We start from the raw sequence: 26,861 nt of genomic DNA, 5'->3' as shown, positions 1-26,861 counted from the left end.
CCAGATTTAATCTCTCAGGGCTTTAGCTTTCCTGACCTGATGCCTGGCTGCTCAGACAATTTCTCTGTGTTCCTCCCAGGCTACCTGTACTGGCTTCCACCCTCTGTAGGCTTCTTTTTTTGTGTTTGAGTTTGTCCAGGAGCTCCTTCTTCACACATGCAGGCCTCCTGGTGTTTTTGCCCAATTTCTTCTTTTTTGGGACTCACTGGTTTTGAGCTTGGAACTTTATTCCTTGAATATAATTTATAATTAAACAATTAATACTGTTTAGACATTTAGTACACTAACCTACTGAATAGATACAAAGTGGAAATTATCCCTCCAAAGACTTTTTAAAGTTGAAGGGTTTTGATCATTCATATTGTGTAAATATACAACTTCACTGTATTGCCAGCAAAGACCTTGACTTTGGGTTTTATGGAGCAGTGTTGTGCTCAGATAAATCAAGGTGAGTGTAAAATATGTTTAAAATACTGCCAGGAATATAGGCAAATCAGTTTCATGTTGGTGATTTCTAGAGTAAGGTATTTTGAAGTATTTAATGTTTTCTGTGTATAGACAACTCCAAGTCAGGCGTGTTTTCTTCACAAATTTGGAAAATCTGTTTGGAAAATTAATTCCTTATAGGTACTTCATTTTGGTAACTACCTCTTGCCTATAAATTTTCACATCATCGTTTATGTGTTACTCTTGGAAAAATTTTTGGTTGCTTAAGGCAGAGAACCACAGCTCTGCATAGCAGAATAGATATTTGTGGTTAAGTAGGTGGCAAAAGAGTGGATTTAGATTTGGTCTTTCTCCCCCTTAGTGACACATGCAATTTCTTGTACACTTTTACTAGTGATGCCTGGAAGCTGTATTATGATGAGTGCATATGCTGTCATCTGTATAACTTTTTTGCATTTCTGAGTAGAATGTGAAAAGCATAATGTTTAGATCTATTTTTACATGAAACAGAGGCTTCATTTCTGCTTTATAAAGGAAAAAAAGCTCATATTACTTGGGTCTTTGGACAGCCAATATAAATCCAGTGAACTGAGTTATCTGTAACTGCACATACTAGGAATCTTAATGTTCAGTGTGTTGGCTTTTCTAGCTTCATAATAGAAGTGAACGATTTACTAGTAGTCATTAAACCTTATTCAACTGAAAAGAGTTTAACTTTTAATTTGAATGTGAACATTGATTTATGAGTTTATAGAGTACCCCACAGTCATGGCAATACTTGGAGCAAATCTTATTTACTGTAAACATGTGCTTCCATATTGATTTCTCAAAGGCTGTAGAGGTTTTTCGTTATTTAAAAAAATCATTGTCCATTTTCATATAGAAATTGTATGTATAGAAAATAATTTGGATATCGGTATTTCACTCATTCTTTTAATTTTGAATGCACTGTATTACGAAGTTTAATGGATCTGCATTCATCCTTAGACTACTTGTAGGATTGTATTGATGGGGCAGTAGTGCTGTATTTATGCTTTTACTTGAAACTGTAAATGTTTTTGGTAGATCCCACTTAGACATTGTAGTGTAATTCTGTGGATTTACTTTTTTTATAGATGAAAACTAGTTTCCTACTTCAGTAAGTTTTTAAATGCTTTTAGGAAAATAGTAATTTTGTCCTTTAAACAAGGAATTAAAATGATCTCTCCAATTAGTTTCTAGCTTCTTCAGGATATGTTAGATATTTTTCTGTAACTATATATATCTACTAATTTTAAGGTAGTTAGGAAGAAAGAAAACTTGGCACTATGTCCTTTCTATGCAAGTCATTTCTTTATGCCTGGTCTCACTTGGGGACTTTGTTGCTTACAACATACTCTGCACTTCCCCTTTTGCATCCCTACAAAAAATTCTTCCCATCAATCAAAAGATTTTCCTTTTTCGTAGGACTTCTTTTGCTGGGCATCTTGCAGGGATTCTTGTTGGATTGATGTACACCATGGGACCTCTGAAAAAGATCATGAAAGCCTGTGCAGGTATGTAATTTTGTTGAATTTATAAAATCTGCAGAAGAGACACTTTTGTTTTTAAAATTTGGTAAGTCTTTCATATAGAAATGCAGGCCATTCCAGGAAGTTTTTAGGCAATTAAAGTTATGTTAATTATTAAAGTGATTGCAGAAGAAAAAAAGTCAACTTCTTTTTCTTATATATGAATGATAAGAACCAGTAAATGTGTCTTTCAGATATTTTTACTTAAAGGAATACACTTTACCCTGCTTTTGAAATGTTTATGTAGAGTAAAACATTTCACATAAGATGTCAGTGATAATGTCACTTCATTTAAAGTGTGAGGAAGCCATGAAAATATGCCAGAGCACAATATGCTTTCATGTTGATTTCTACTACTTGCATCCATTCTAGTGGAAGTCCCAACAGTTTGAAAAAGAGTGCAGGATGCTTGAGAAGTTGGTACTGGAATGCTCAAGCTTACAACTGTGTTTTACTACAATATGAAAAGCTGTAGTAATACTTACTTTTAAAAAACATTGTATCTTTAGTCTAACAGTTGTTTTAAATGCAGCCCTGCAAACTTGTATGTGAACTCTCCCAAAAATTTCAGTGTTTTAATTGGAAGTCTAAGCCCTGTCACGACAGCTGTGCTGGGGTTGGCTGTCAGAATTATTTGGGTTTTGTCTGATGACTTGCTAGATCGAGTACTTTATTCATGACTGTGCCATCAAGTTGGCCAGGGATATGGTATTTGTACAGTGGGAAATTACTTGTTCAAATATGTATGCTTTTCACAGGAGGTTTTATTGCAGTTCAGTGGTACAGTCTGTAAGTCGTGTATGTTTAGCGGTTTTAAGTGGCAAAATAGAGACTGAAGTGTCAGATTTCCTACCCCACCGCAGTGACCAGACATAAATCATCACATCAGTTAAATGTCAGTATTGCATGTTTCTGTGGCATGGGGGAGCCATCTGATGGGGTATTAGGACAGGCAGGCATTGGATCAAACTGCCTAGGGAGGTTCAGAAGTCTCCGTCCTTCCATGTTTTCAAGACTTGACAAGATAAAGCTCGGACTGAGTACCCTTGTCTGATCTCATAGCTACCCCTGCTCAGTGGGAGTTGGGCTAGGGACCTTCTGAGGTCCCGTCCAAACTGAATTATTTTAGGATTCTGTGATAAAACCCATGGTACTGTTGGTGAAACGTGCTATGGCGATTCTGCTGCTGTGACAGCTGCTGTGTGACTAAGACTTGGAGGAAAGAATGTTCCAGCACACAGGTCCATCTTTTTCTCCTGTGTAGAAGAGCAGAAACAGTGCAGTGTTACTCCTGTCCTGAATTTTCTGTGCATTAACCCTATTTTAGCAATTGTATAGTCTCAGTGCAGAAATTATTCATTTTATGTTCTGAAGAGCATTTGTTAGGTAGGTTTGCATTTTTCTAGTCTACATGGATATGTTGCTTCAACATGGGATGATACTATAAAATCTGAAACAGTTTACAAGCTTACCAATACTATATTGTCTCACTGATGTCGAAAAAATTCATAGATACCTGTGGTTTATATTTGTGTCATGAAACAGACTCTGAAAGAAAGATTACTTTGATATTTGTATTTTATAAAGAAAGACAGTGTGATTATTTTATTCTAATAGCACATGTGTTTTTTATATTTAGGTGGCATTTTTTCATTTACTGACCCTGCCAGGCCAAGGGACTATTATTCAGGTAAGTACTGTCACCCACTTACCTAAAAAAGGAAGAGATTTCATGTAAAATACCTGGCATGATGAGGGAATACATGGCACTTGAGGAAAAAAAAAAACTTTACTCAATTAAACTTTAAAAATTATTTTTGCTAATGATAGAAAACCTATAGAGGAGCTAGTTAAATGGAAACATGTATAATAATCAAAATATTCTGCACATATACATACTTGCTAAACTGGCACTACTTCTCTGGGCATGTCTCCCCTTTTAAGGGAAGTGTGTGGATGTATGTTGTGCAAGAGGCTTTCAACCTCAAATTAAGGTTGTGACTTTATAAAATGCTACCCTGGGGAAATATCATCCCTTTTGCATAACTTGTAGCAGGGGAAAAATTGTGTCTACTGAAAGCAGGTCTGTGCACCTTGGTAAATCTGCCCTGATCTGGCAAATATATCTGTTCCATTCTAGGATGGTTTTTTTCCATTCTGGGATGGGTTTTTTCTCCCTCTGATAAGGAACTTCTTCCTCTGAACACTTTTTATAAATCAAGTAATTTAAATGCAAAAAGCCCACTCCTCACTAGAATAAATACAGGCTATCTTCACAGTATATAGATGGATAGTTGGAATACTGGCACACTTTGAATGCAGCACTGAATCATTAGATGTGGAGTGTATAGAAATAACAGGTGGAGGCCTTGTCTGGGAGGGACAGAAGAGGAGCCAGCTGTGAGAAGGGCTGTGTGTTGGATCAAAGCTAAGGGATGTATAGCCTGGTGTATCTTATCTCCTGCAGTGATTTATACTCATTCCTAGGCATCTGCTGTAAGAATGGGATAAATTTATAGTCATAACTCCCTCAAATACCTACCAGTGTGCAGTGGCTTGTGGCTTAAAGACATTCTCGGCAGAAAGCTTTATGGGGAAATTTTGTCTTTAATAGCCTGTGGTAGAATCTTCTTCCATGAATTTGTCAAAAGCTGTTTGAGTTGATGGGAACTCTTTTTAACACCTACAACATCACAGAAGAAGAATTACACAGTTTACTTCCTGGTGTAGGATCTGTCATTTTTGTTTTGAACCCACTAGTTGCTGATTTCATTTGGTACACGTTAATTCTTCTCTGGGAAGAGAAACTAAATCTTCATTCTTTATGTATAGTCTGTATGATTTTATATACTTCCATTCTATACTCACCATAGTCATCTTTTCTATCTGGTTGAAAAGCTGTAGTCAATATGGTTGCTTATGTGAAAACTACTTCATATGTTTGATCATTCTCACTGTTCTCTGATGTTTAGTCATGCAGGGTTTTTTTATTTTTTATAGCTTTTTATAAGGGAGACGTGCTTACTCTGAGCCGCAGTGAGCCAAGGTTAGTGCTGCTTTTATTGTCCGTGTTGGATTGTAGATCTCCATGATCTACCTCCAATTTTATTATTACATTAAATAAATCCCACATGTCTCAGCCCAGTTAAAGGTGTTCACCGAGCTGTAAGTACTGCTCTGTCTAGCAGGGCCCAGATGAGCTGCTTACATTGCTCTGTGTTCCATGTTCATAGACACTAAATTTTCCTTCAGTATTCCAGTAGAGCAGGGTGGATGGAAACTCCGCATATTTGTATTGGGAAAGGTACTTTAATGGCCAATAAAGATAAGAATTTGTACTTTACATTTAAACTCCGTAATCTATTGCAGCCACTGTACATACACCAGCTCCTTGGGGCTTGGGTGGGTGTAAAAGACCACCCTTGTGGAATAGGAACAGAATCTGAATAGCCCTTTATTTTTTCCAGCTCTTCCTAAGCAGGGAAAAATGAAGATATTTCATGTGAAATATCTAGCATGGTGAGAGACTACATAGCACCTGAGGAAAAGATACTGTAGCAGGGTGGTAGCAAGGAAGTCTGGGGGTTTTTTTGCAGGTCTTGGGTAGTCCCCAGAGTAACCATGCTGTTGCTTTGAGTTGTTGTGGACAAAAGGGAGATAAAGGAGAGGGTTAATATGAATTATTCTCTCTCCCAAGCTCGGGTCTGAATGTAACTACTTTTTAAATCATTTTTTTTAGTGAATTCATTTCTCTAAAATGACTTAACAACTGCAATTTAAAAAAAGTGTTTCTTATGCTTATTCCCTGTGTATATACTTTGTAATTGTCTTTCATCCTATTTGCAGAAGTCTTTATGGAAGATTTAACCTTTTGCTTGGTGTATGATATATGTAATAAATTTGGCCATCTGTGAATTAAGAAAACTCTCTCCAATGTCATAGGCTAATGATGCATATCTTGATTAATTTTTCATTTTCTTGTATTGCTGATTTATTACTATATGCCTTTAAATACCAATTTAAATAGAAAAATAGATGAAATTATGATCGGAACAGATTTTATGAAACAGTACAGGGTAACAGCTTTAGAAGAAAAAATATTTAAAGTGTAATTTTCATGCATTTAGTATTAACTGAATTTTTGCTAAATGCAGTTCATTAATAAAGTCTTAGGACATTTATTTTGATTAATAGGAACACCTTGAACATGTGGATTCTACTGAACTTTTTCTTGTTGTAAAATAAAAGATGATGGCTCTGTGAACACTTACAACTTGATGGCAGTGGTAAACATCAAACATACAAACATTTACAGTAATAGTGCAAACTTAAAATATGATATCCTTCTTCTTTCATCAGATCATTTCATGCTTTTAGTACCAGAATTTTTATAGTCTTCATGCATAAAGTTTTGAAGCCTCCAGAAAATAATTTGTAGCTGAGAAAATGTTAATTCAGATTAACATAATGCAGAGGGGAATGAGGGGGATACATGAAGATTGCATCCAAAGTGTATGTAACAGCTAAATGATATTGTGCTGTCAGTTTTATTTTTTTGCAGAATTATGCCTTTTAAATGTATCCAGTATGACTTAAAGGCTTTTAAAGTTAGTTAAAAATATGACTGTAATTCATACAGATTAAAAAACAAACAAACAAAAATTCTTTCTAACCAGAGGAATCAGTGATCATTTGAGAAATGGCAGAATTTTAGGTTACTAGAGGATAATGCAAAGTCTTCACTGCAGGCGTATGAAAGTATTTCTGATGTCAGTTGTATGTTCCAAAAAGGAAAAATCTGCAGATGGCTGGAATTAGGTTTTTTTCCTCTACATGTGTATATGTATGCATACATCTGTGTGCACATACATGTGTATATAGAATACATGTAGGTATATTTGCATAATATATAAATATATATATATATATATATAATATAAATATAAACACACAGAGGAATATATATACTCCTGTACAGAATAGTGTGTAGTCTGTTTGATTTTTCCTGCTTTTTCTGTATAACTTTAAGATAGGGTATTGCTATTTTTATTTGTCTTAAGGTTGTAAGGCTTGGGATTTCCTTCTTTAACCCAATCATTTTTTGAAAGAAATTATATATGTGTCCTCACTTCATAGTCTGTGCTAGTTACTAATCACAGAAACTCCACAAGAAGGTTACATGTGGAATCCATATGACTAATGAGATAACACAAGACTATCATTGCTAATAATCTGAAGATAAAAGGAATGACATGCTGTGTTTGTTTCATGCAAAAGTATTTCTCATTACTTGATTTTGAAAAACTTTTGTACTTTTTCTGTCAGTTGGAAGAAACTGAAACTGCTAACACTTCTGTCCTTCGGTTTTTCAAAACTGCCTGGCCAGCTGTCTGGAAAAGCAATTACAATATCACCCAAAGCTTTGTATTTTGAAGATGTAAGATTGGAATAAAAAAATGGGACTTTTCGCCTTAGTTTTTCTCAGTTCGGATTTTCTGTACTAAGGCAACATCAGATTGTGTTAAAAGGAAGAGGCTCTTGCTGAATTATCTAGCCAAGTAATTTTTTTTTTCTTTTAAATCCCATGTCTTTGGGTGGATGATGTTTTGCGCTTGATTTTGACAAATTTGCAAATGGTCAGAAATTCGTAGTTGTCAGTAGTGCAAGCAACATCCAGTGATTGTGGCATTAGATGAGACCTATGGTGTGGTGGTTTTTTCAGGGCAGTTGTAGCTGTGCAATAGCATGATGTTAGCTGTATATATTACTGCAAAAATTTGCAGGAATCTGTTCCTATGTGTTTTATAGGTCCAAACATTACTTGAATTTATGATGACGTTGGCATGTCATCACGGGGAGGAGGGAGAGACAGACAGGTGGGAAAAAGCCTGAAACAGACCTGAGTGTCATTGTTGTTCTAGTGACGTTAATAAGGTGTCCAAATAGTGACAATTAAGTGTTAAAAGGATCTGATGAAAAGTGTCTTTCAATTTCTGTGTGAAACTTCTTAGTAATGGCAATTTTACGGTACTTAAAACAATTATAAAAACCTGAGATGTTTGTTCTGGTTTTTGTCTTGGTTTTCTTTCTCCTGTTACCATAATCTGGCTTTGTAAATAGAAATTGATGGCATATGTTGTATAAGTAATTGAATCCTAACAACATGTTCCTTTCCCAGATTAAAATAATGTGTGGAAGAAAGCATAAAGACAATACCTGATTTCACACTCTTCTACTTAGTAGCAGCAAATTATTTTCTTTATTTTGTATTCATTTTACAGAGTATTACGGCTATCCAGGTTATCAATATCGAATGCCAAGGAGCTATTATACAGGTGGGCTTACTGAAGAAGAACAGCTTGAAAGGGCAGTGCTAAACAGCCTTAATGAAAGAGGTAGGAATTTTATTGCATTTTACATTCCAAGTTATAATTCATACTGAGAAGAGAGTTGGGCGGGGGTTGGGGGGGGACATGTATTACTTATTATTAGTTTTCAGTATTTTTGACATGTCTTTGGAAAAAGATGAAAGTTTCCTGGTAGAATTTTCAGAGAATGCAGTGTGAGGGTGTGGTATCATTCCCTTAGTATAATTGCATTTATTCATAATTGCGTACTGTTTGATTACCTTGCTACCACTATAGTAAAAGAAATGCTTTTATAACTAAAAAAATCCTTAAGTAAACTAAGCTGGCATGCCAAAAAAGTTTTACAATGCTCTAAAAAAGTCGTATGAAGAGGTATAATAGACTTGATGTTGCCAGTGTTTTTAACTTTCTCTGTGTGTATATTTTGAGGTTTTACACAGATTTAATTGATAAGCAATGTAGTGATTTCTTTCTCTTCACACTATCCTCTTCTACCTTTAGGGAATGTTGTATTCCAGCTAGCTGAAAGGCCTAAAAAAAAAAAAAAAAAAAAAAAAAAAAAAAAAAAAAAAAAAAAAAAACCAAAAAAAACCTTGGAAATACATAGACATAAAAATGGTGTTTGTTTTTAACTGAAATACATTAGTCGGTATAAAATGCATTCATTAGGATGTATTTTATCTTTTTATAATGCAGGTGAAATCAAGAGGGTAAGAATGCTTTATAGAATCTCTTTCTCAGCTTCTGAAAACTTGAAGGAAAATCAATTGAATAGGACTGACAGCACATTTTTAGAGCATCATGTTTAAAACTTAAAACTTACATCACACAACTACACAAAACTTTTGTGTTGAAGTGATAAAGGACAGAAATGAACATGGTATATGTGGTCTGATATTGGGATAGTTTTCATATCAAACATTGCTTCCTCTTTAATCTGTTGCATGTTGGTATGGATTCTTTGGGGAATTCAGACAAAGGCTTTAAGTACTCCTTAACTTAGGAAATGTGAAAGATTTCTTTGAAGTTTGGTGGAGCTGTAATATTAATCTTAAGAAAATTCATAACCTGACTATCTCATCAACATGATCTTCCTTCTTCCTAATCTTGGTGTTCTAGCTTCCTGGGTGCAAGGAAGCATTCATTAGGAAAAAGATACAGAAGCCTCTACTTGTAACTGCAACCCTTAAAACGCAGAGCACCCTTCATAAATCTCCACTCAGAAAATTAATTTACATCTCTGTGTTATGGCTGTCAGCAAAATACCATGCAAAATAAGAAGATTAATATCTTGACAAATCATCATCGCTTTTACTTTCACACCATCTGTGATTCTATTTTTTTATTACAAAGAACACGTTGTATATCTGGAAGATGGTTTTTAAAAGGCAGGAGATAAGGCAAGACTGTGATAGGAAAAGGCTTTTCCAGTTTGAGGAATCCATTAACATACTTTTTTACAGTAAATACAGCTTTTTGCTTAAAGTTCGCATCTATTGTGAGTCATCTGGAGGCAGAAGTGCAGATTTTTTTTGGAAATCGGTTTTTAAGTGACCCCCAGCCCCCCCAGTTATCTTCATTTTTGTGTTCACCTTTGTTCTGTAAGCGTAGTTATGTCTAACTGTTCCTCAACATTGTGAAGCTAGAAACTTCAAAAAACCCAAATATTTTCTACAGCAAGATAATTACTGTAGTGTGTGTGTTCTAGAAATTATTGCAATCTGAGCAGTCCCATTTTAATCAAACTGTACTGAAAACCTTAGAAGATAGTGAGAATCTTGGCTTTCAAATAGATCAATACAATACCACTTAGTCCATCTGGGTTGTTCAGGAAAAAATAGTGAATTACTTACTCTTCCTGCTGTCTTAGGAATTTTTAAAAAATAACAAAGTCATATCAGTATGTTGTCCTAGGTAACTTTGGGAAGGAATGGGTCTAAAATGAGCTTTATTGTAAGGGGTATTTTTTGTTTTACTGTTGCTTTTACATGACATTTTACAATGTTTTGAATACTGAGTTTAAGAAAGAAAACCTTTAAAGTTTTAATAGTGTGTTTTGAAATATCTGCCACGTTTGTGAGGGTTTTTTTGAAACAATGAGGGAAACAATGCAAATAACAATGACAAAATTATGATATAAATAATGAAGATAGTATACACTTTAAAGGCTTTGTGGAACACCTGCAGCTTTCATTTGTAGCCTTGAATAATCTATATCACCGATGTATCACATTACCTATGTAAGTAAGTATTTTTTTGTCTGCTTGTTGTTTTTGGACAAAGATAAATTTCCAGCTATAAAAGGGAATATATTCTTATTTCGAGAATGCCTTTTGATGAAACATGAAATAGAATTTAAATAACATCTCTAAATACCCCTCACTGATAGGTAACTGTATAACCAAGTCACATTTTAAACTTCAATCTTAACACTATGGTAGTGTCTGTTTTCAGTGCTCGTTACAGTTTCTAAGTCTTACAGATAAGTGAAGCAGAAAAATAGAGCATTGTATATTGATTCCAGTATAGTTTGGTGTGGTTGAATATATATAGATATTTTCATTGGTTTCATGGGAGGGAAACCTCTTTCTCCTACCTGCTGGAGCACTTTAGTTTGGACAAGCACAGCTTTAGAGCTGAACTCTTAAAATATTTCCTTAAGCTGCAGAAAGGTTCAACTTGCCTATAGGCAGATGCCTTATTCAGTAATATAAAGCATGTAATTGATCATACCTGTTTTAGTGACACAAAGGATGAGGTTAAATTGATTGTGCTAATGAGGAATTAGGATATTCTTCCCTGTCAGTTTGAAAAATAATTTGCTTGACTGAGCACTGTCCTTTGAATGTGATAAATTTTTCCCTAAAGCATGACATTCATGCTTGTTTGCAATTACATGGATCATGAAACAGGTACTTAATGTGACTAGAAATTACATAAAATAATTTGAAGTAGGTGGGTAAGTGGATGTAGAAACAGATACCACAATAAAAATTTAGGGCTCTCTTTTCTTATTAAACTCCACCCCACACCCCCAACAATGGCATTTAAAATAACACATTTGCTCTGTAGCTTGGACAAAAAACTATTGCAGTAATTTTGATTGATTTTTTTTTTTTTTCTTTCCCCTTAGTTAGAGAAGTAAATTTATTAGGGTTTTTAGGCCACAAAATGTATTATTACAGATTTGGAATGTTGATCCATTCTTACAAATTACCGTGTTAGTATCCTGCTAAGCTATTAAAAGTATCAGTGGCATAGTACAGAATTTTCTGGTATCAGTTGTTGTCCACAACTGAAAAATAATTTGTATTAAGACGTGCATCAAATTTCAGTAGTTGCTCTTCTATAATCCCATACATGGGTTATCCAAACCCACCATAAAGGTACTGCATTTCTGCTTATTCCACATTCGGGCATTCCTGGACTGCAATTCTGTTGTTATGCTATATTCTGAAAACTTCTTAATTAATTTCTTAGATAAAGATAATTAGTATCTCATGCAACACAAACTTCTAAGCTTGTTTGAGATTTATGTAGGCATAACTTTTAAGACTGTCAAATTATCATAATGATTTAGGTCCATTTACTAAAAGGAACTGTTACTTATAATTTCCATTCCCAGGCTTAGACAGTTGTTGTCTCACAAGAATCAGTTTAAACAGTGTTAATTTTTTTTCTCCAAAGTTGGTTGTTGGTGTTTTTCTAGTTTTCATTCTTATTCTCGTAGTTCTTATTGGTTACAAATTACACTAACTCTTTCTTTAGTTAAGTCAGCAAAATAAGTTTGGATTTAAAAAATCACAGCTTTTGATACTTAAACTATGTGAGTTTACTGTGAAGTTGAAATATATGGCTACATTTTTGTTTAATACTAGTATTAGCCATCCTTAATGTAGCCCCAGTATATCATATTTCTTATCTGATGTTCACTTGCTATTATGCTGAGAAGAAATATCTTGATTTGTGTGGGCTGTGGATGTGGGTTTTTGTGTGGGTGTTGGGATTTTTTGAGTTGAATTTCCAACTGTCTGTCTTTCAATCTCATTAATGTTAAGAATCTTTTGCAAGCTTGTGTCTCTGCACAAAGGAATTTTCATTTTTTTTCAAGACTTAAGTTTTTTAAACATGTAGATGATAGTCTTTATGATAAAGAAGAATACCTATAAGGATAAGTATATAGATATTTCTCTTATAATGAAACTGTCTCTATATGCATTTCTTTAGCTCTAATTTAAAAGAAAATATAAATTAAAAAAAAAAAACAAACCACCACCATCCACTCAGAAGTTTTTAGATGCTCAGGTATGGGCTAATCATAATTAATTTTTTTCCCAGTCAGTGTTATCTTTCCCTTCTGCAATCGTAGGAATGCCAGTCGTTGCATTTGACTATGATAGTTTTCTATAGAATTCTCTTAAAAGAGATTACATGTTCAAACGTGCAGTGCATGATATCAGATTAAAATAATTTCATGAAGTCATATGCTAGGATTTACACCTCATTCTTAAAAGTCCAACTTTTTTTTTTTTTTAATTCAGAGTATATATGGTCTTAGGTACACAACACACATTTTCTTGGAAAACCACTTTCCTCATTGAGTAGAGCTTTTGTTCTGAATATCTTTCTAAAACTGCAACTGTACTCTATGATCCTGATGACTAGCAATTTCTTCAGGCAAATTTCCAGGAAATTAAATCAGTAAATGTTTATCATTTCCACACAGAAAGCTTTGTTGTATGCTCAGTGTAAGTAGCAGACTGCTTGCAACAAGAAGCATAGCCAGAATTCTATTAGAAATATTAAATGAATGTATAGCAATTAACTCCATATCTGTAAAAATTGTGGTTGATGTAGGATAAAAGAGGGTTACTGAAGATTAAAACCAAAAATGTCCTAATTCTCTTGATAATGGCAGTAAAGTTCACCAGATAGGTAAGACAAAGCACCACTAAGCCTTTTACCACAGGCTCATAATTTAAAACGGAACCACAACTAATGAGCACCTATGAAATACCCTGGTGTAAAGAATAGATCTGTAAAGCAGTGACATCATTCTGTTGGAGAACCCCCACTTACATGGGCAAACAGGTTAGCTTCAGGCAGCTGAAGCAGTTACTGCCCTTTGTTGTCTAAATTGGTGTTTGTTTAACTTTGCCTAAAAATACTGGAGTGGATGAAGATTGTTGGACCAAACATTGAGAGCTCAGAAGCATCGTTCTTCATAGTCCAACTATTTGTGCTGCAGTAGCAGTGCAGTTGGGATCAGATGGGGTGGACGAGTAGAACTGGCAGCTCCTTCAAATCCAGGTCTTGTACTTGTATGTCAACAAACTATATATTTTTTTTTTTTTTGTCTAGATTAGCAATCTTTAATCAAAAATGTGGTCTAGCAAATTCCTTCTGAAATGCTACAGTACATGTAATAGTTGTTTTAAGCTTTGTATGCACTTGACCTTTCAAGATACTGCTATCTATCTTTAAATAGCGCATAAGTATCGTTGAAATACTGGGTTTAGATTGGTCTCCTTTACTCCCTGCGCTTAAAAAAAAAAGAATGCACTCATGCCTTTTGAGTATTTTGGTGATTTTTTTTTTTTTGGGGGGGGGGTTTATGTTTTTCTCTTTTTTAAAAGCAATGCTATACTTGGTTCAGATACTAAAGCACAGGTAATAAACAATTTATGAACAATTGTGCTTGGTTCGGGAAGACACATGAGTACTTGATACAGGTTTGTTCAGTGTTGCTAGTGTGTTCAAGGTTTTAAATTGTGAAAGACTTCAATACAATTAGCATAACCAGGGAAATTAGTTTCACCTTTGTTTTCACTGTCTCTTTAGCTTGTCCCCAGTGCTACATTTTTCCTCATTTCTCCTGTCTTTAGGATTTCATTATTATTGTTATACATTAATCTATATAGACAGCTTGGCATTCTTCGAGGAGAGGCATTGTTTCCTTTGAGAAGTAGTGTGTGGAAAGCATTCCTTAGATGCCTGGAGGAAAATACACTAAAAGAATGTTTTTGATGGATGAATCAACACCAGAAAATGTTCAAACTTCCTTAGTAGTTTGCATTTTTGCCTTTTTTTTTTTTAAAAAAAACCTTACATTTATGCTCATTATTCAGGAGTTCTATGTGCAGCCTTTTCCTCCAGCCTCTTGAAACACTTCTACATACAGAAGAGAATATTGGAAGAGCTGAGATGTGTTCTGTTAAAGTATCATTAACAGAAACCGTTTTTTGATCCAGAGTACATTTATATAAAAATTGGTTATACAAATGAATGAGACACCCTGTGTTCAAGATTGACCTCGCTTGCTCTTTTAATAATCCAGTTGTATCTGGATTCATTGTGTATTACTTCCCTTCTGACTTCATTAGCCACAACTAATCTCCTGCTAATTTGATTTCTCATTTGTCAGCCATTGCAATGCACAGCACAGAATCAGTAGTTAAACCTTGTTTCTCCTGTTCACCAGTGTATGTTTCCGTCTGTAGATGAGGAATATTGGCAGCAGCACCAGGAAGAATAGTTTGCTTTGTAGCATGACAACATTTTCATACACTGATGGAAACTTGAAGGGCAGCTAGAAACGGTAACACAGGCTATTAAATGTGGTCTCCTTGGAGCTGAGTAGAAAAAAAATTGGGCAGAGATAAGTGCTAAAAGCCAAATCTGTCAGATTGTATAGCATGTCTGCGTTTCACAGAGGCAAGAAGATGTGAGAATAAAAGCAGATTTGCTGTTTTGTAGGGTTGGGTTTGGTGGTTTTTTTCAGTTGTAGTTCCTGTCTGGCTTCTAGTGCAATGTCAAACGGTGACGTAACTGCTCTGCTCTGTTTGCCTCAGCTCTTTCTGGAAACCTCCTTGTCCTTCTAAAGTATGAGAGGAGGAAAAATGGTGTTGCATATGCACTGCCTTTCCTTAGGATTCTCTGTACAACTCAATAAATAGGAAGGTAGCTGGTTAAACTAACTTTGACTCGATTACTTATTGGCTGGAAGATAGGAAAGAACTATAGCAACACTGGGCATTTGACTCTAGCTTGTCCCTGGTCTCCAGTTTACTGCTTCCAATTCCATATGCGTTAAAAACATCTGGTTGATTATGCATAAAAATTGTATGTTTAAATGTTTATGAACTTGAGAGAACTCCCATTTTCTCAAATAGAACACTTTAAACATTGGTATTTTGTATTAAAAAGCAAGGTGAGTCAGGTCTGTACCACAGATACATCAACGTAGTACATTGTATATAATCAGTAGCATGCCGAAGAGCACTTTATGAATTTTAATTAAATCCTGGCATTATAACATAGCAGAGCTGTACTATTTATGGAATAAATACATTGTATAAAACTGGCATAAATGAAAGCCAAGCAAGTGTTCCAAGCTGTTATGATACTTGATCAAATATTTTCAAACCACTGTTGCTTACTAGTATTGAAAAATAAACCATAAATCTTTTGCCCCTGTTTTAACAATCTCAATCTGTTTCTTGAAGGATGTAGTTCTGGGACCCCCAAAGGACAACAGCACTTCTCTTGAGGAGGCCTGTACTGGACGGTTCCATACATGGCCATCTTCCCACATGTTTTTTGGTATTTCCTTCTCTCCTTTCAGGAGGAGGAGATTGGGAGCCACAGAAAGGTTACTTAAGGTAGAAAGACAGATACTCTGTATTGTCTGTATTTCCTAGAAGGAAGGTTGGAAGAGACTGAACAAACATCCTAGCTTTGGTGACTACGTAAGCTATCTTTAGACTCAAAACAGTTCCTAGGAAAAGGACTGGAAGAGCTTGCCAGATCTGTGAGCTTTTAGGCCAGTGAATACAGCATTTCTCTCACTGCTTTGACAGTGGCAGGTACAGATGCTGGCAATCTTTTGTGTAATCCAATGACATGATAGAATACAGAAGATGCAGCGAAGCAATTAAGCTGTATAAAATGGGGATGTCTGCATGAGATGATCCTAACAGCTCTGCACTTGTGAGGACCCAAGCTAATGGTCTTTGAGCATTTTGTTGGCTGCAGAAAACATTGCTTCAAGAAAAAGAGCAGGAAATCCTGCAGTGAGTTTGCTACAAGCTACATACCTGAACCTTGTCTCTGCTAAGGGTAGACTTTGTCTTTCACACCTTTCAAAGACTAGGAAAATCAAAGCCAGGATTATCTTTGTGGACATGAAACGCTTGTATCTGAGGCACCTGTTAAGGGCTTTCCTCTTGACACAGACCAGGCTTTTCATCCAGATCAGGGCTCTCTGCGTGGTGCTCACTGTGTTGAAAAGAGATTGTAACTTGTCTGTGATTATCTTATAAAACAAAGCTACAAAAGTAAGATATTTTTTTTTTAATGGGAAGTGTTTATTCTCTGTATGGGTATGTGCTTGTACAGTTTGGTTTTTGTATGGGTACCATCATGTTCAGTAGTGCCAGGGCAGACAGTGATACTGAAAATTGTAAGCTATTCAACTGCAGCATTCTAGATTCTTCTTTAATACAACTAAAGCTAGCATGAAAAAGAAATACAGACACGCTGCTTTGTAATACCATTGCTACTTGCTGAACTCGCTGCTTTTTACCTGGCAGCATCAGTATTTGCGAAGGACCTAACTGCAGGTTTCTACCAGTCAGACTTTCACAGATTGATAGCTTGATAAATTATTCCTGAAGCTTACAGAAACTCTCTTGCAAATCCTATTATCTAACCTAAAACTAAGTCCATTACTCCAGAGAGGAGGAAAAAATCAAATGCGTGTGTTTGATGTAACACTTCCACAAGCAGAACTGAAACCTCACATGGAGGTTTTGTCTGTTTGGCTCACCCTGTAAGATGACTGGCTGCTTTTTTTGCTTATGCCAAATTTCATGCAGAGGAGCAAAAAACGTATATTTCACACACATTCTACAGGTATTATTGTTATACTGACAGGATGGCATGTTTCAAATCATCCTTACATCTGATCTTGATGATTAGAGGGCGGTATGTAGGTGAAGACTAAGTGCCTGGCCAGCCAGCTGAGTAAGTTTTGCTTTGCTGTGGAGCAAGGCTGGCTGTGCTGCAGCCAGATCTTGCTCTGGTGCTTCTGTGAAATGTACGTTTGGGGCATTATCACCTGTTGTGAATTAGTAGTGCTCAGAATCACATGAAACAGAACTGACGTGTATAGTGAAGTCTTTCATTTGCAAGACTTGAACCTGGTAAGATGGTCTGAGCTCCTTGCATTTATTGTTGGTTGACTTTGTTATGCACAGTCTCTGTTGATGTAGAATTTAGAATATAGTTTTTTGTTCTAAATCAGAAATATCATTCAGTGAGATCTTTATAGGCAATGAGTGTCTGCTGTATCAGAATTTCAGAATTTGATATAGTTGTTTGTTTGCTATCTTGAATTTTAAAATTAAAACAGGTAATAAACCTAAGATACAAACTGGAAGATTTTCTTAAGAACCAGAACCACCAATATTGGGTGCCGAATTTTCAGTGCAAAGTCTCCAATATCCCATAAGGTATGGCTAATAATCACATATACAGATATATTTTTTTTCCTGCATTCTCAGATTGGGCAGTTTTATTTTTTTAAATGACTGTTGAACATGCCAGTCATTTGATTCCAAAAAATGAAACTTGACTGAAACCAAGAGAGTATGACAAACTCCCTAGTTTCTTGAGGTATTCCCCTGGTTAGTACTGGTGTTTTTTTTACTTGAGAAGACTGCTGCTCAATAGTTTTTATTTTTCTGTATTGTGTAAATCCAAGAAAAACTGTGCAAATTTAAGTAACAATCTGCAAATCCGAGTGGGGTTTTCTTAGCTAGTAAAAATGGTCTCATGGATCAGCATGAACAGTTTTACAGTCGTCTTTACAAAATTGTTGTTATGGTTACTACACAAGCAGTTCCTCGTGTAAATCTTGATGTAGGTCAGGTGCTGAAGGAAGGCCAGGAAGCAAGGATGGGCCAGCACGCGCAGTGTCAGCCCCGGCAGGCCAAGCTGATGAGTTGTGCGTGACCCTGCTCTTCTGAGTGCAGAACAGTCTCTGCTTTCACAACTGAGAGATGCTTGCCTGTTCATAATGGGAGGGGAAAAAATGTTTAAAAACGGAAACAATCCGTGTTGTCACCTTCATTTCAGACTACGTGTCTGTGATTTCATCAAATGTCTGATTGTGACATCCTGAGTAACCTGTGAACTAGTGCTTAATGCATTATACGTTAGACCTTTGGGGGGCTGGAGGTTCAGAGTAATGTTCTCTAATGCCTAACTACGGTAAGTATTTTAGGCATGATAAGCATATTTATTTAACCTGTGGATAAAAATGTTTAAGGTTATTAAAGCTTGATCTTGTATTACACTAATACAGGTCTAGTTAAACCAGTTGCAATTACAGTGTTTTTCTTGTTCTCGTCCAAAATCCTGTAGTTGTAAGCTTTAGTAACAGAAAAAAACCTCATGCAGAGTCACGGGAAAGGTATGGAAAGTTGGAGTCTTCCATATTCACAGAACACGGTTCTAGTTCACAATAATACAAATTTTAAAATATGCTATGTAAGAGTTAGTGTGGTGTTCTAACTTTTTTGTACTATAGCCTTCGGGTTTGTCTATCATCTAGTGTTATTGCAGTTATTGCAATCTTAAAATCTGTGTTTTCTTGAAGATTTTTGCTGATGTGTTAACAAGATTGTGTTTGTTTCTTGCACAGAAGTCCAGGTGTTGTTTCAGTAGTAGCAGTGGCCTAATTACCATTTCTGAATACTGCGGCTTATAATTATTTTGATTAAATAAAGGTGTTATTTCATTAATATTTGTATTGTAATTAAAAATAAAGGTGTTGGGGAACTATTTTGGGTATAATTTAAATATATACATACATATAAAAATGCACATATTTAAACCTTCCCATTCAGACAGCTTCACTCCTCACCATATTGTTTGATGTAATATAATACCTTTTCTTGAACATAAAGCTTTTCAAAAGGCATTGTCAGCCTTTTATTTTTAGGTCAAAATAGAGTATTTTGTATCTTTTTTTTTTTTAAACAACATTTCATTCTATTCCTAGTGATAATTAAAGCACCTTTATATTCAAAGTATTGCGCATATTTTATGGGAACTCTGCAAATACTTGTCTTAATTGTATAAATAATTTTTAGTTAAGAAATCAGATGCCAACCAAGAATGCTATGTAAAAATAAATGGAGAAACCTGGATATTTAATTGACAATGTCACTACAGAAAATGTTTGCATGTTCAAAAAACTTTTTTAATTATGAAGATTTAAAAAAACCCAATCAAACCTCAGCACTACAATGCAGTTTTGACCCTGTATGGTGCAGTCATGTTAGTGATCAAGATCTTGACTATATTACTCTTCATCAAAAATTGTATCCTCCGGCTATTGTAAACATTTATATTTAAATTCTATCCATTGAAAGTCAATGTAAAGAAAATACTAGGCATTGTAATTGGTGTCATTATTAATATATAAATAACAATGACAAAAGCCCTTAACTTGCTGACTTTCTTTCCCATTTACTCACCCCAGGTATTATGTACCATTTAAAAAATTAGAGAATCACAATGATTTTTTTCATACATTTTCTTACCGTGACATTGCTGAGAATGTTATGATTAATGTTATTTAACAGTTTCTTTACTGATAGATGATGAGCAAGATCAATACATAAGATACATTCACTTGTATTCCAGTACGTGTCTATAATCTGTAAATGTCAACTTCAGAAGTTTTATTGAGCTTTCTCAGGCCCTTTAACTTTTTTATCTAGACATATTTCTGCCCTGCTATGAAAGGGTCCGATGTCTGTCTTCTACCTTGCTTTGTGTCTTCCAATTTAAACTATTGGGTTTTTTAATTTCTAAATGTATGTTCATGGGGTTAAAATATACCGTAAGTTTGTGCTTTTTCTCAGCTCGTGGTCAATAGGACACAGTAAAATTACTATATGGTGGTTTTACCTTTTCAAACTTTCTTGCATGCGTAAGAAAGTAAAATGAGGGAAAATAAATGTGCCAAATGAACATTTAGTTCAGCTTAATTTTTTTGTTGTTAAGGAAAATCATTCTGCCTATGCCTGCAGCTTGTATTAACTATTTTTTTTTTTAGACAAGGAGATGAAGGTAAATAAAATAAAATTGGGAAGCATTGCAGCTAATGTGACTTGTGCCAGGCTCTGTGACTTCCAGTACCATTTAGCTTTCAATAATATTTTGAACAATATTTTTCAAACAATGGCATAGTGTTTTCAGAGACAGAGTGACAGCTTAAATATTTATCGGATTTGTTTCTGGCAAGTTGAGACTTGGGGACAAGCTGAAGATAAAATATTAGAATATACATTAATTTCTTGTATTTTAATATGAATTGGAAAAAATCCTTCTAAACAGTGCATCTCATCTTATAAACATGAATGTTGCCATTGCTACCTATAGGAGCTCGAGCAGCTGTAGTTTTCTCTGGAAGTGTTTTCCAGGAGTTTTACTTCTTGGCAAACACAAGAAAAATTACGAACGTGTTCTAACGTTTTCATTTATTGCTGAGTACTCTACAAACTGAAATGCTTTTGTAATTGAATCAGCAACTCACAGAGCCTCTTTGTAAGTTGGACTTCCTGACTTCACGTCATGTAAACAAGCTTTATGTTTGCTATAAACAATTTCTGGTACAGGATACAGCTGTATTTGAAAATGAACATAATAGTGCAATGCTTACTTTTCATTTTCCATGTTCACTTTTGCTAATTTAAATGAGATCCTGAGATGAAAGTTTAAAAAATACCGCATGTTACAAAGGCTGTTGTTATCTTTAAAGCTAATTTGCTTTAATACTTAATACTGTACCATGCTCAGAAGGCAGTCTCATGTTTTTGTTTCCCAGAGCCTCTCAGCTGAGGTGGTGGGTAACCACAACCTTTTAATCGTTTCTTTGCTTGGTCGCTCGATGTGCATTCTGAAGAGCTGCTGGAATAGCCTGTTACTGTCTTCTCTAGGGGTGCCAGGGCAGAGAAACTTTGGTCTTGGTGTGCTATTTCTGCACAGATTAATGTGCTTACCGTTCTCTCTGGCCGAGCTGCCGTGTGTAGTTTATTTCTGAAAATGCTTGCTGCCAGCTAAGGATGGGAGTTGTATGTGCATCTGGTACGGGTCAGCACATGTTGGACTCTAATATTAAAAGCGAAGACAAAGGCTCGTTTTGCCAGAAGTAATTACTGAGGACGTTTAAATAGTTGAACAATCTGGAGCTCACTGTATAAAGTTAGGGATCGTGAAAAAATGTGAACTCTCAGTTTAAAAAACTTGTTAGATGTTTGGGTGTTCTTTTGGTTGTGGTTTGGGAATTTGTGTTTTGTTTTTGGGGAGGGGATTGGGGGTCTGTCTTTCTGTTTGTTTTGGTTTGTTTTTTTTTCCTTTTTGTTCCATTGTCTTGAAGAGCAGTTGCCAGAAGTTGTGATTGCCCTGAAACCATCAGCACTGGAAACGTTCAACTGAGTTTCCTTTGTGTTGCGATGCTTTGGATTGCAAGATACATGTGCATTTTTCTCATATTACAGAACAAAATAACAGTTGTTTTTCATTGTGTCTTGCAGATTTCGGTGGAGCAACGTATAATAATGAGCGGCGACCCTATGGGTTTTGGTTTCCACCTGAGCAGCATTCAGAAGAGGAAATAAGAAGGCAAAGGCTTCGTAGGTTTGAGAGATGATGAAGCTGGCAGTTGTTGATGTAACTTGTTCAGTGCTATTCAGAGTTACCAAAATATTTGCAGATTTACTTGTAATCTTTCTTGCTTTTTTTTTTTTATAGTTGCAAAACTTCAGAGGATTTTGTGAGTTCAGGCTCGAAGTTGGAACTTGCATAAAAAGTGTGAGATAGGAATCAAAATGTGGCCTTTGGCTGTCTCCTTAAATACAGAAGATAACTGGTAGTTTTACCAAACTTGTCTCTTTTTTTTTTTTCTTCTTTTTTTTTTTTTTTTTCTCTCTCTTAATTTCTTCTGTGTAACTTCAGGAATTCTTTGGCTTTTTGACTGCTGGTATTCTCCCACAATAGGTTTTCATCCATCACAGACAAAAAACTATTACATTTTCTATATAACTTTAAACTATGCAATTTTTCCTTATAAACCTTTCTCTGTTTATCTATGATGACCAACTGTTTTTGGGATTGGCGTGTGAAATGTCGCTTGAAAAGATTGCTTTGATGACAACAGCTAGATCATGTGAGTCTAGGCTTAAGCTTTTCAGCAGTCTTTCAAGCTTTGTGGGAAAAATAGTTGCAGCTATCCTTATCCTAAGGAGTTATTTAATACAGCCTTAAATGTTGTGGCCTTTCTCAAAATGCGCCATTTTATCCAGAGCTTCTATGATAAAACTGGGTTGTAACTACTTATGATTTCCTAAAGCCTTTCTTAATATTTATGTTTTAAATTGAAAAATGCATCCCTTTACGTAGATGAAATGATTTCTTGAGAGTTTTATGGAAAGAGAGCTGGATAAGCCATACAAAGAATATATTTATTTAATAACATACTTTTTTGAAGCATCTCTTTCCCTTTTTAAGAAGGCTTGGAGGTGGTATGGTGTATATGCTGTTCATGCAGCTTTAGAAATGCTGCTGTTACTTTATATGTATCTCGTTTGATGTCCAGTAGCAGCAGTAAGAGTTTGCAGACTTGTGATCTTGCCTAAATATAGGCTACCTTGAATTCTTTGTTTTCTGGGAAGAATTTCTCTACCCAACTCCAGAGTGGTTGATTGGAGACCAGAGAGCTCAGCTGTCACTTTGGCCAGACCCTCCACTCGCTGCTTGTCACGCAGCGGCTGTCCTGCTTTTGTGGCACATCTGTCTGTTCAGTAACATTAACCAATCAACCTGAAGGTGTTTTGTTCTAGCATCACTCTGAAGAATTACTCATTGCCCAGGTATTTTAGCCTCATAATAGAAAAAATTCTTCTGAAACTGGGAACACTCCTCCATAGCTATTTTCAGTCCTGAAGAGGGGTGATTGCACAAGAATAATTTGATTATTGGCTTTTGGCACACACCTGTTGGAATCTTGTCATCAGCAGCGATTTAGTAGAGCATTAGGCAGAGCAATTTAATGGTTTCGTCCGTGTGATCACCAAGCTGTGCTTAATGGAGTCTACTTTTCTATGGAGTTATAGTTTGAATGTAAAAAACCTGTGCTGTATTTTTCATACAGGAAAAAAATCCAGAAACTATATTTTTTTACTACGTTGTTTAAATAAAAGGCTACACCTTCTGTTTGTAGCTAATGTATGTAGGAGAAGCTTTCGTTTGCTGAAAAATGCACAAGCTGTTGTTTCTGTCCTGTGACATGTTTGCTTTCACCGTCCTTCTTACACCTATTGCTGGTTTTACACCCAGGAGCAACACAGTATCGTTACACAAACTTTGTGGCTCAAGGTTCTGACAGCCCAAAGATGGGACCGTCATGTGACTTGGGGTATCTCGTTTGGGTAGCATAGGAACACTTAATGTTATGCAGAGGCTTTCTGGCAGATTCTAAGACACTTAGTACGTAAGGAATGCTGGGGTTTGCTGGCCTTGGTTGTTTTTCTATATATGCAGTAGTCATAGAATAAAACAGCAGATACTTTTATAGTAGGCTAACTTTTCTATGCTCACCAAGTATCAAAAAATGGCATACCGTTCGCATATTTTTTCAGTGGGTAATAGATGTAAATGAGGAAGTGGCATAGGTTTCTCAGACTAATCTTTTAATGCTGTGGTCAAAAGTTTCAGTGTAACTTACTGTTGGGTCTGTTAGCCTCTGTTATTTTAATTATTTAAAACCACTGGATTAGCCACTAAGTTGAAAAAAATATATTTAAGTCAAATCAAAAACCCGATGCCGGTTTTAAAAGCACTTGTTTTTGTAAAGTGAGGTTAGAAGTACTTGTTATTAAATATTCACAAGAAATTGTCAGTACTAATTGCTCAGCTCTTTTGACTTTTGTATACGGTATCTAAATAAATATTTTTTTACATTTAAAACTGTTGAGTTTTCATTGTAGGGATTAAAAAGGTGTACGTTTTATATTCCAGAGCTGCCACTTGATTGTTAGCAAGGAAGACTTGCGATACCGAGGGGGCAGATCGATTATGTTGGGACTGATTTTGTTTCTTCTGAATTAATTGGAAGCTTTGGGACTGAATTATTGGAAGGTTCTGGTACTTACAGTATTTGGAAACTTTAATAACAGCACGATTCCTGCTTATTGCAGGGGAGTTGGACTAGATGACCTTTAAGGATCCCTTTCAACCCAGACTATTCTGATTCCTTAGCAGGATTTTTACCATTAAAAAGCCCCGTCAGTTCAGGTTTCAGAGCACCGATGATGCTAGATGCAAGTTGCAGGTGAATTCCTAACATATGCTCTGTTGCACTTTGTCTCTTCAGGGACAAAAATAAAGGGCAATCTACACAGGTTCCACCTTGCATATTCTCGGACGCTGTTTAGTGCCTGACTCTACATAAAGTAAGGATTCTTTAAAAACAACTAGTTTTATATAAAATATTTTAGGATCTGAAGTATGATTCCCTTGTTGCAGGAGCTGTGATTTCTTGTGAATTTTTTGTACTTCCTCTGAACTCTGACCAGGTACTGTGTAAGAAATGCCACCCACCCAATTAATCCTAATCAGCAGACCTGTAGAGAGGCACATTCTTGAAGTTTAATGGTTGAATGACCTAACATATTACCGTTAATAAATAGGGGGTTCTTGCAGTCCAGAATTAAGATGTAGTGAAAGAAGAGCGTGTTTAACTTTCAATTTTTTTCCCCTTCTGTCTTGTCTTCAAGCAAGGCAAATTATTCTTGTGGTACTGCGAGGGAAAAAATATACATCTACTTCTTGTAAGGGGGGAAATTAAAGGGCATTCCCTTTAAAATGCTGAGAGAACAGTATCGTGCGTGTTCTACACCACAACGGGAGGGATTGGCTTGATGAGTGTAGGTGGAGATGGTGCTCTCGGTGCAGGCTGTGAGCAAGATCCAAGTTTGTCCTGGCCCCCTTCAACTGACATCTTGGTGCCGGGGAGGAGTGTCCAGGGGGAGAGCAGGTCGGTCCTGCTGGGCCACCCTGCCGTGGAGAAGTCATTCTGCCTGAAGCTTTGTTTTCCGTGGCTACCTTTCAAACAATGCTTGCTTGCTTGTTTGGTGAAAATCAGTATTTTCATGGTCCGTTTTTAAAAAAAAAAGTTCGATTAATGCCACCTTGTTTATTATCACATACGCCTTAAATAATTTCAACACCTCAGTTGGTGTAAAGGGTGCAGTAGGAGATGATGAAGGGACTGGCCACTTCAGAAAAGTTCTGCCTTTGGGTTTTTTTGTTTTTTGTTTGTTGGTTTGGCTTGGTTTTACTTGAAAGTGAAAGGCAGAATTTAACTCTTATCATCAGATATAATTTGTTCATATCACATACATGCAGATAAGGAAAAAATACAGATTCATTAAATCAGTGATATATATATGTTCATGGAATGAAAATGTGTCTGGGTAGAGAGGGAAATTCTTTATTAAAACAGACCTTGCTAGGAGACTGTTTCAACTGAGCTGAAGAAAATCCCAGTTTTCATAGCTCTTACCCTAAAAAAAGAGAAAAGAGGCAAGAGAGCATACCTGATAGAGGTCTTTTCATCGACAGTCTTTGTGGCAGATGTCTCAGTTTTTATATATATATATATATATATATATATATATATATAAAGGAGCTTAAGTTGCAGATGATAGAGCAAAGCATCCGTGAGCATTGTTAGTTCAAGATAGTTATCCTGACCAAATGATGGCAAAATGATTTGCCTTTTCTCCTCTGTAATAACTGGAAACGCCTGCAGGACAAAAGTAGCTTTCTTTTGTTACCCATTGCTCTCTTTAAATACGATACCCATATATGCTAAGTGTATATATTGTTAAATATAAAAATAAAGAACTGTTGAACCTTTAAACCTGGTGCTTGTACCCAGAGCGTGGAACTGAACAGATACACGCTGTCTGAAGATTTTGCAGCAAATCTGAGTGCAACCTGAATGAACGGCTTGGGAAACAGTTTTGGTACAGCTGCCTCTTCTGTTGCCGTGTGATGGGAATGGGGGTTGCAGGTAATTTTCACTTCTGTCCGGTGAATTGTAATGATTTTTAAGACTGAATGCCCAAGCATTCAACAAAACAGACAGCCAACAGATCCTGCTCTTGGTGCTGTGGCTTCTTCAAGGATTGTGCGGGCAGGAAGGACAGAGTAATTTTATGGTTTTATTATAAGCTTCTAATTGTGTCCTACATATATAAAAAATAAATTGGTGATTTCTTACTTGTTACCAGATTTCAGAGGGCAAGGAAATATTAATAATTCCTAGTTTCTGGTTGCAGACTCTTCCTAAAAGAATATTGTGCTTTCTAAAGGGTCTAACTCTTGTAATAAATACTGATACGCGTTTACTCTTTCAGGA

The 26,861-nt window shown here is 35.8% G+C and overlaps 1 protein-coding gene across 7 annotated transcripts in view; it reads left to right on the top strand.

Moving 5' to 3' along the window:
* RHBDD1 (rhomboid domain containing 1) overlaps positions 1 to 22,355 on the top strand; it is a 44,067-nt gene extending 21,712 nt beyond the window's left edge. For 4 of the 7 annotated variants that reach the window (XM_080409956.1, XM_080409959.1, XM_080409958.1 and 1 more), the window contains exons 4-7: positions 1,894 to 1,982; positions 3,637 to 3,687; positions 8,279 to 8,392; positions 21,973 to 22,355. In XM_080409956.1, coding sequence (XP_080266082.1) covers positions 1,894 to 1,982; positions 3,637 to 3,687; positions 8,279 to 8,392; positions 21,973 to 22,088 — 370 coding nt within the window. In that variant the 3' untranslated portion in view covers positions 22,089 to 22,355. Of the gene's footprint in view, positions 1 to 1,893; positions 1,983 to 3,636; positions 3,688 to 4,997; positions 5,044 to 8,278; positions 8,393 to 17,777; positions 17,878 to 21,972 lie in introns of those variants that run through there. The other 3 variants (XR_013931749.1, XM_080409960.1, XM_080409961.1) reach the window with 3 other exon arrangements.
* Positions 22,356 to 26,861: the final 4,506 nt, after the last annotated feature.

The sequence above is a fragment of the Falco punctatus genome, assembly GCF_963210335.1.
Source record: "Falco punctatus genome assembly, chromosome: 13".
NCBI lineage: Eukaryota > Metazoa > Chordata > Aves > Falconiformes > Falconidae > Falco > Falco punctatus.
The sequence above is the reverse complement of the archived record's forward strand: the minus strand, read 5'-3'. Positions and strand labels throughout refer to the sequence as shown.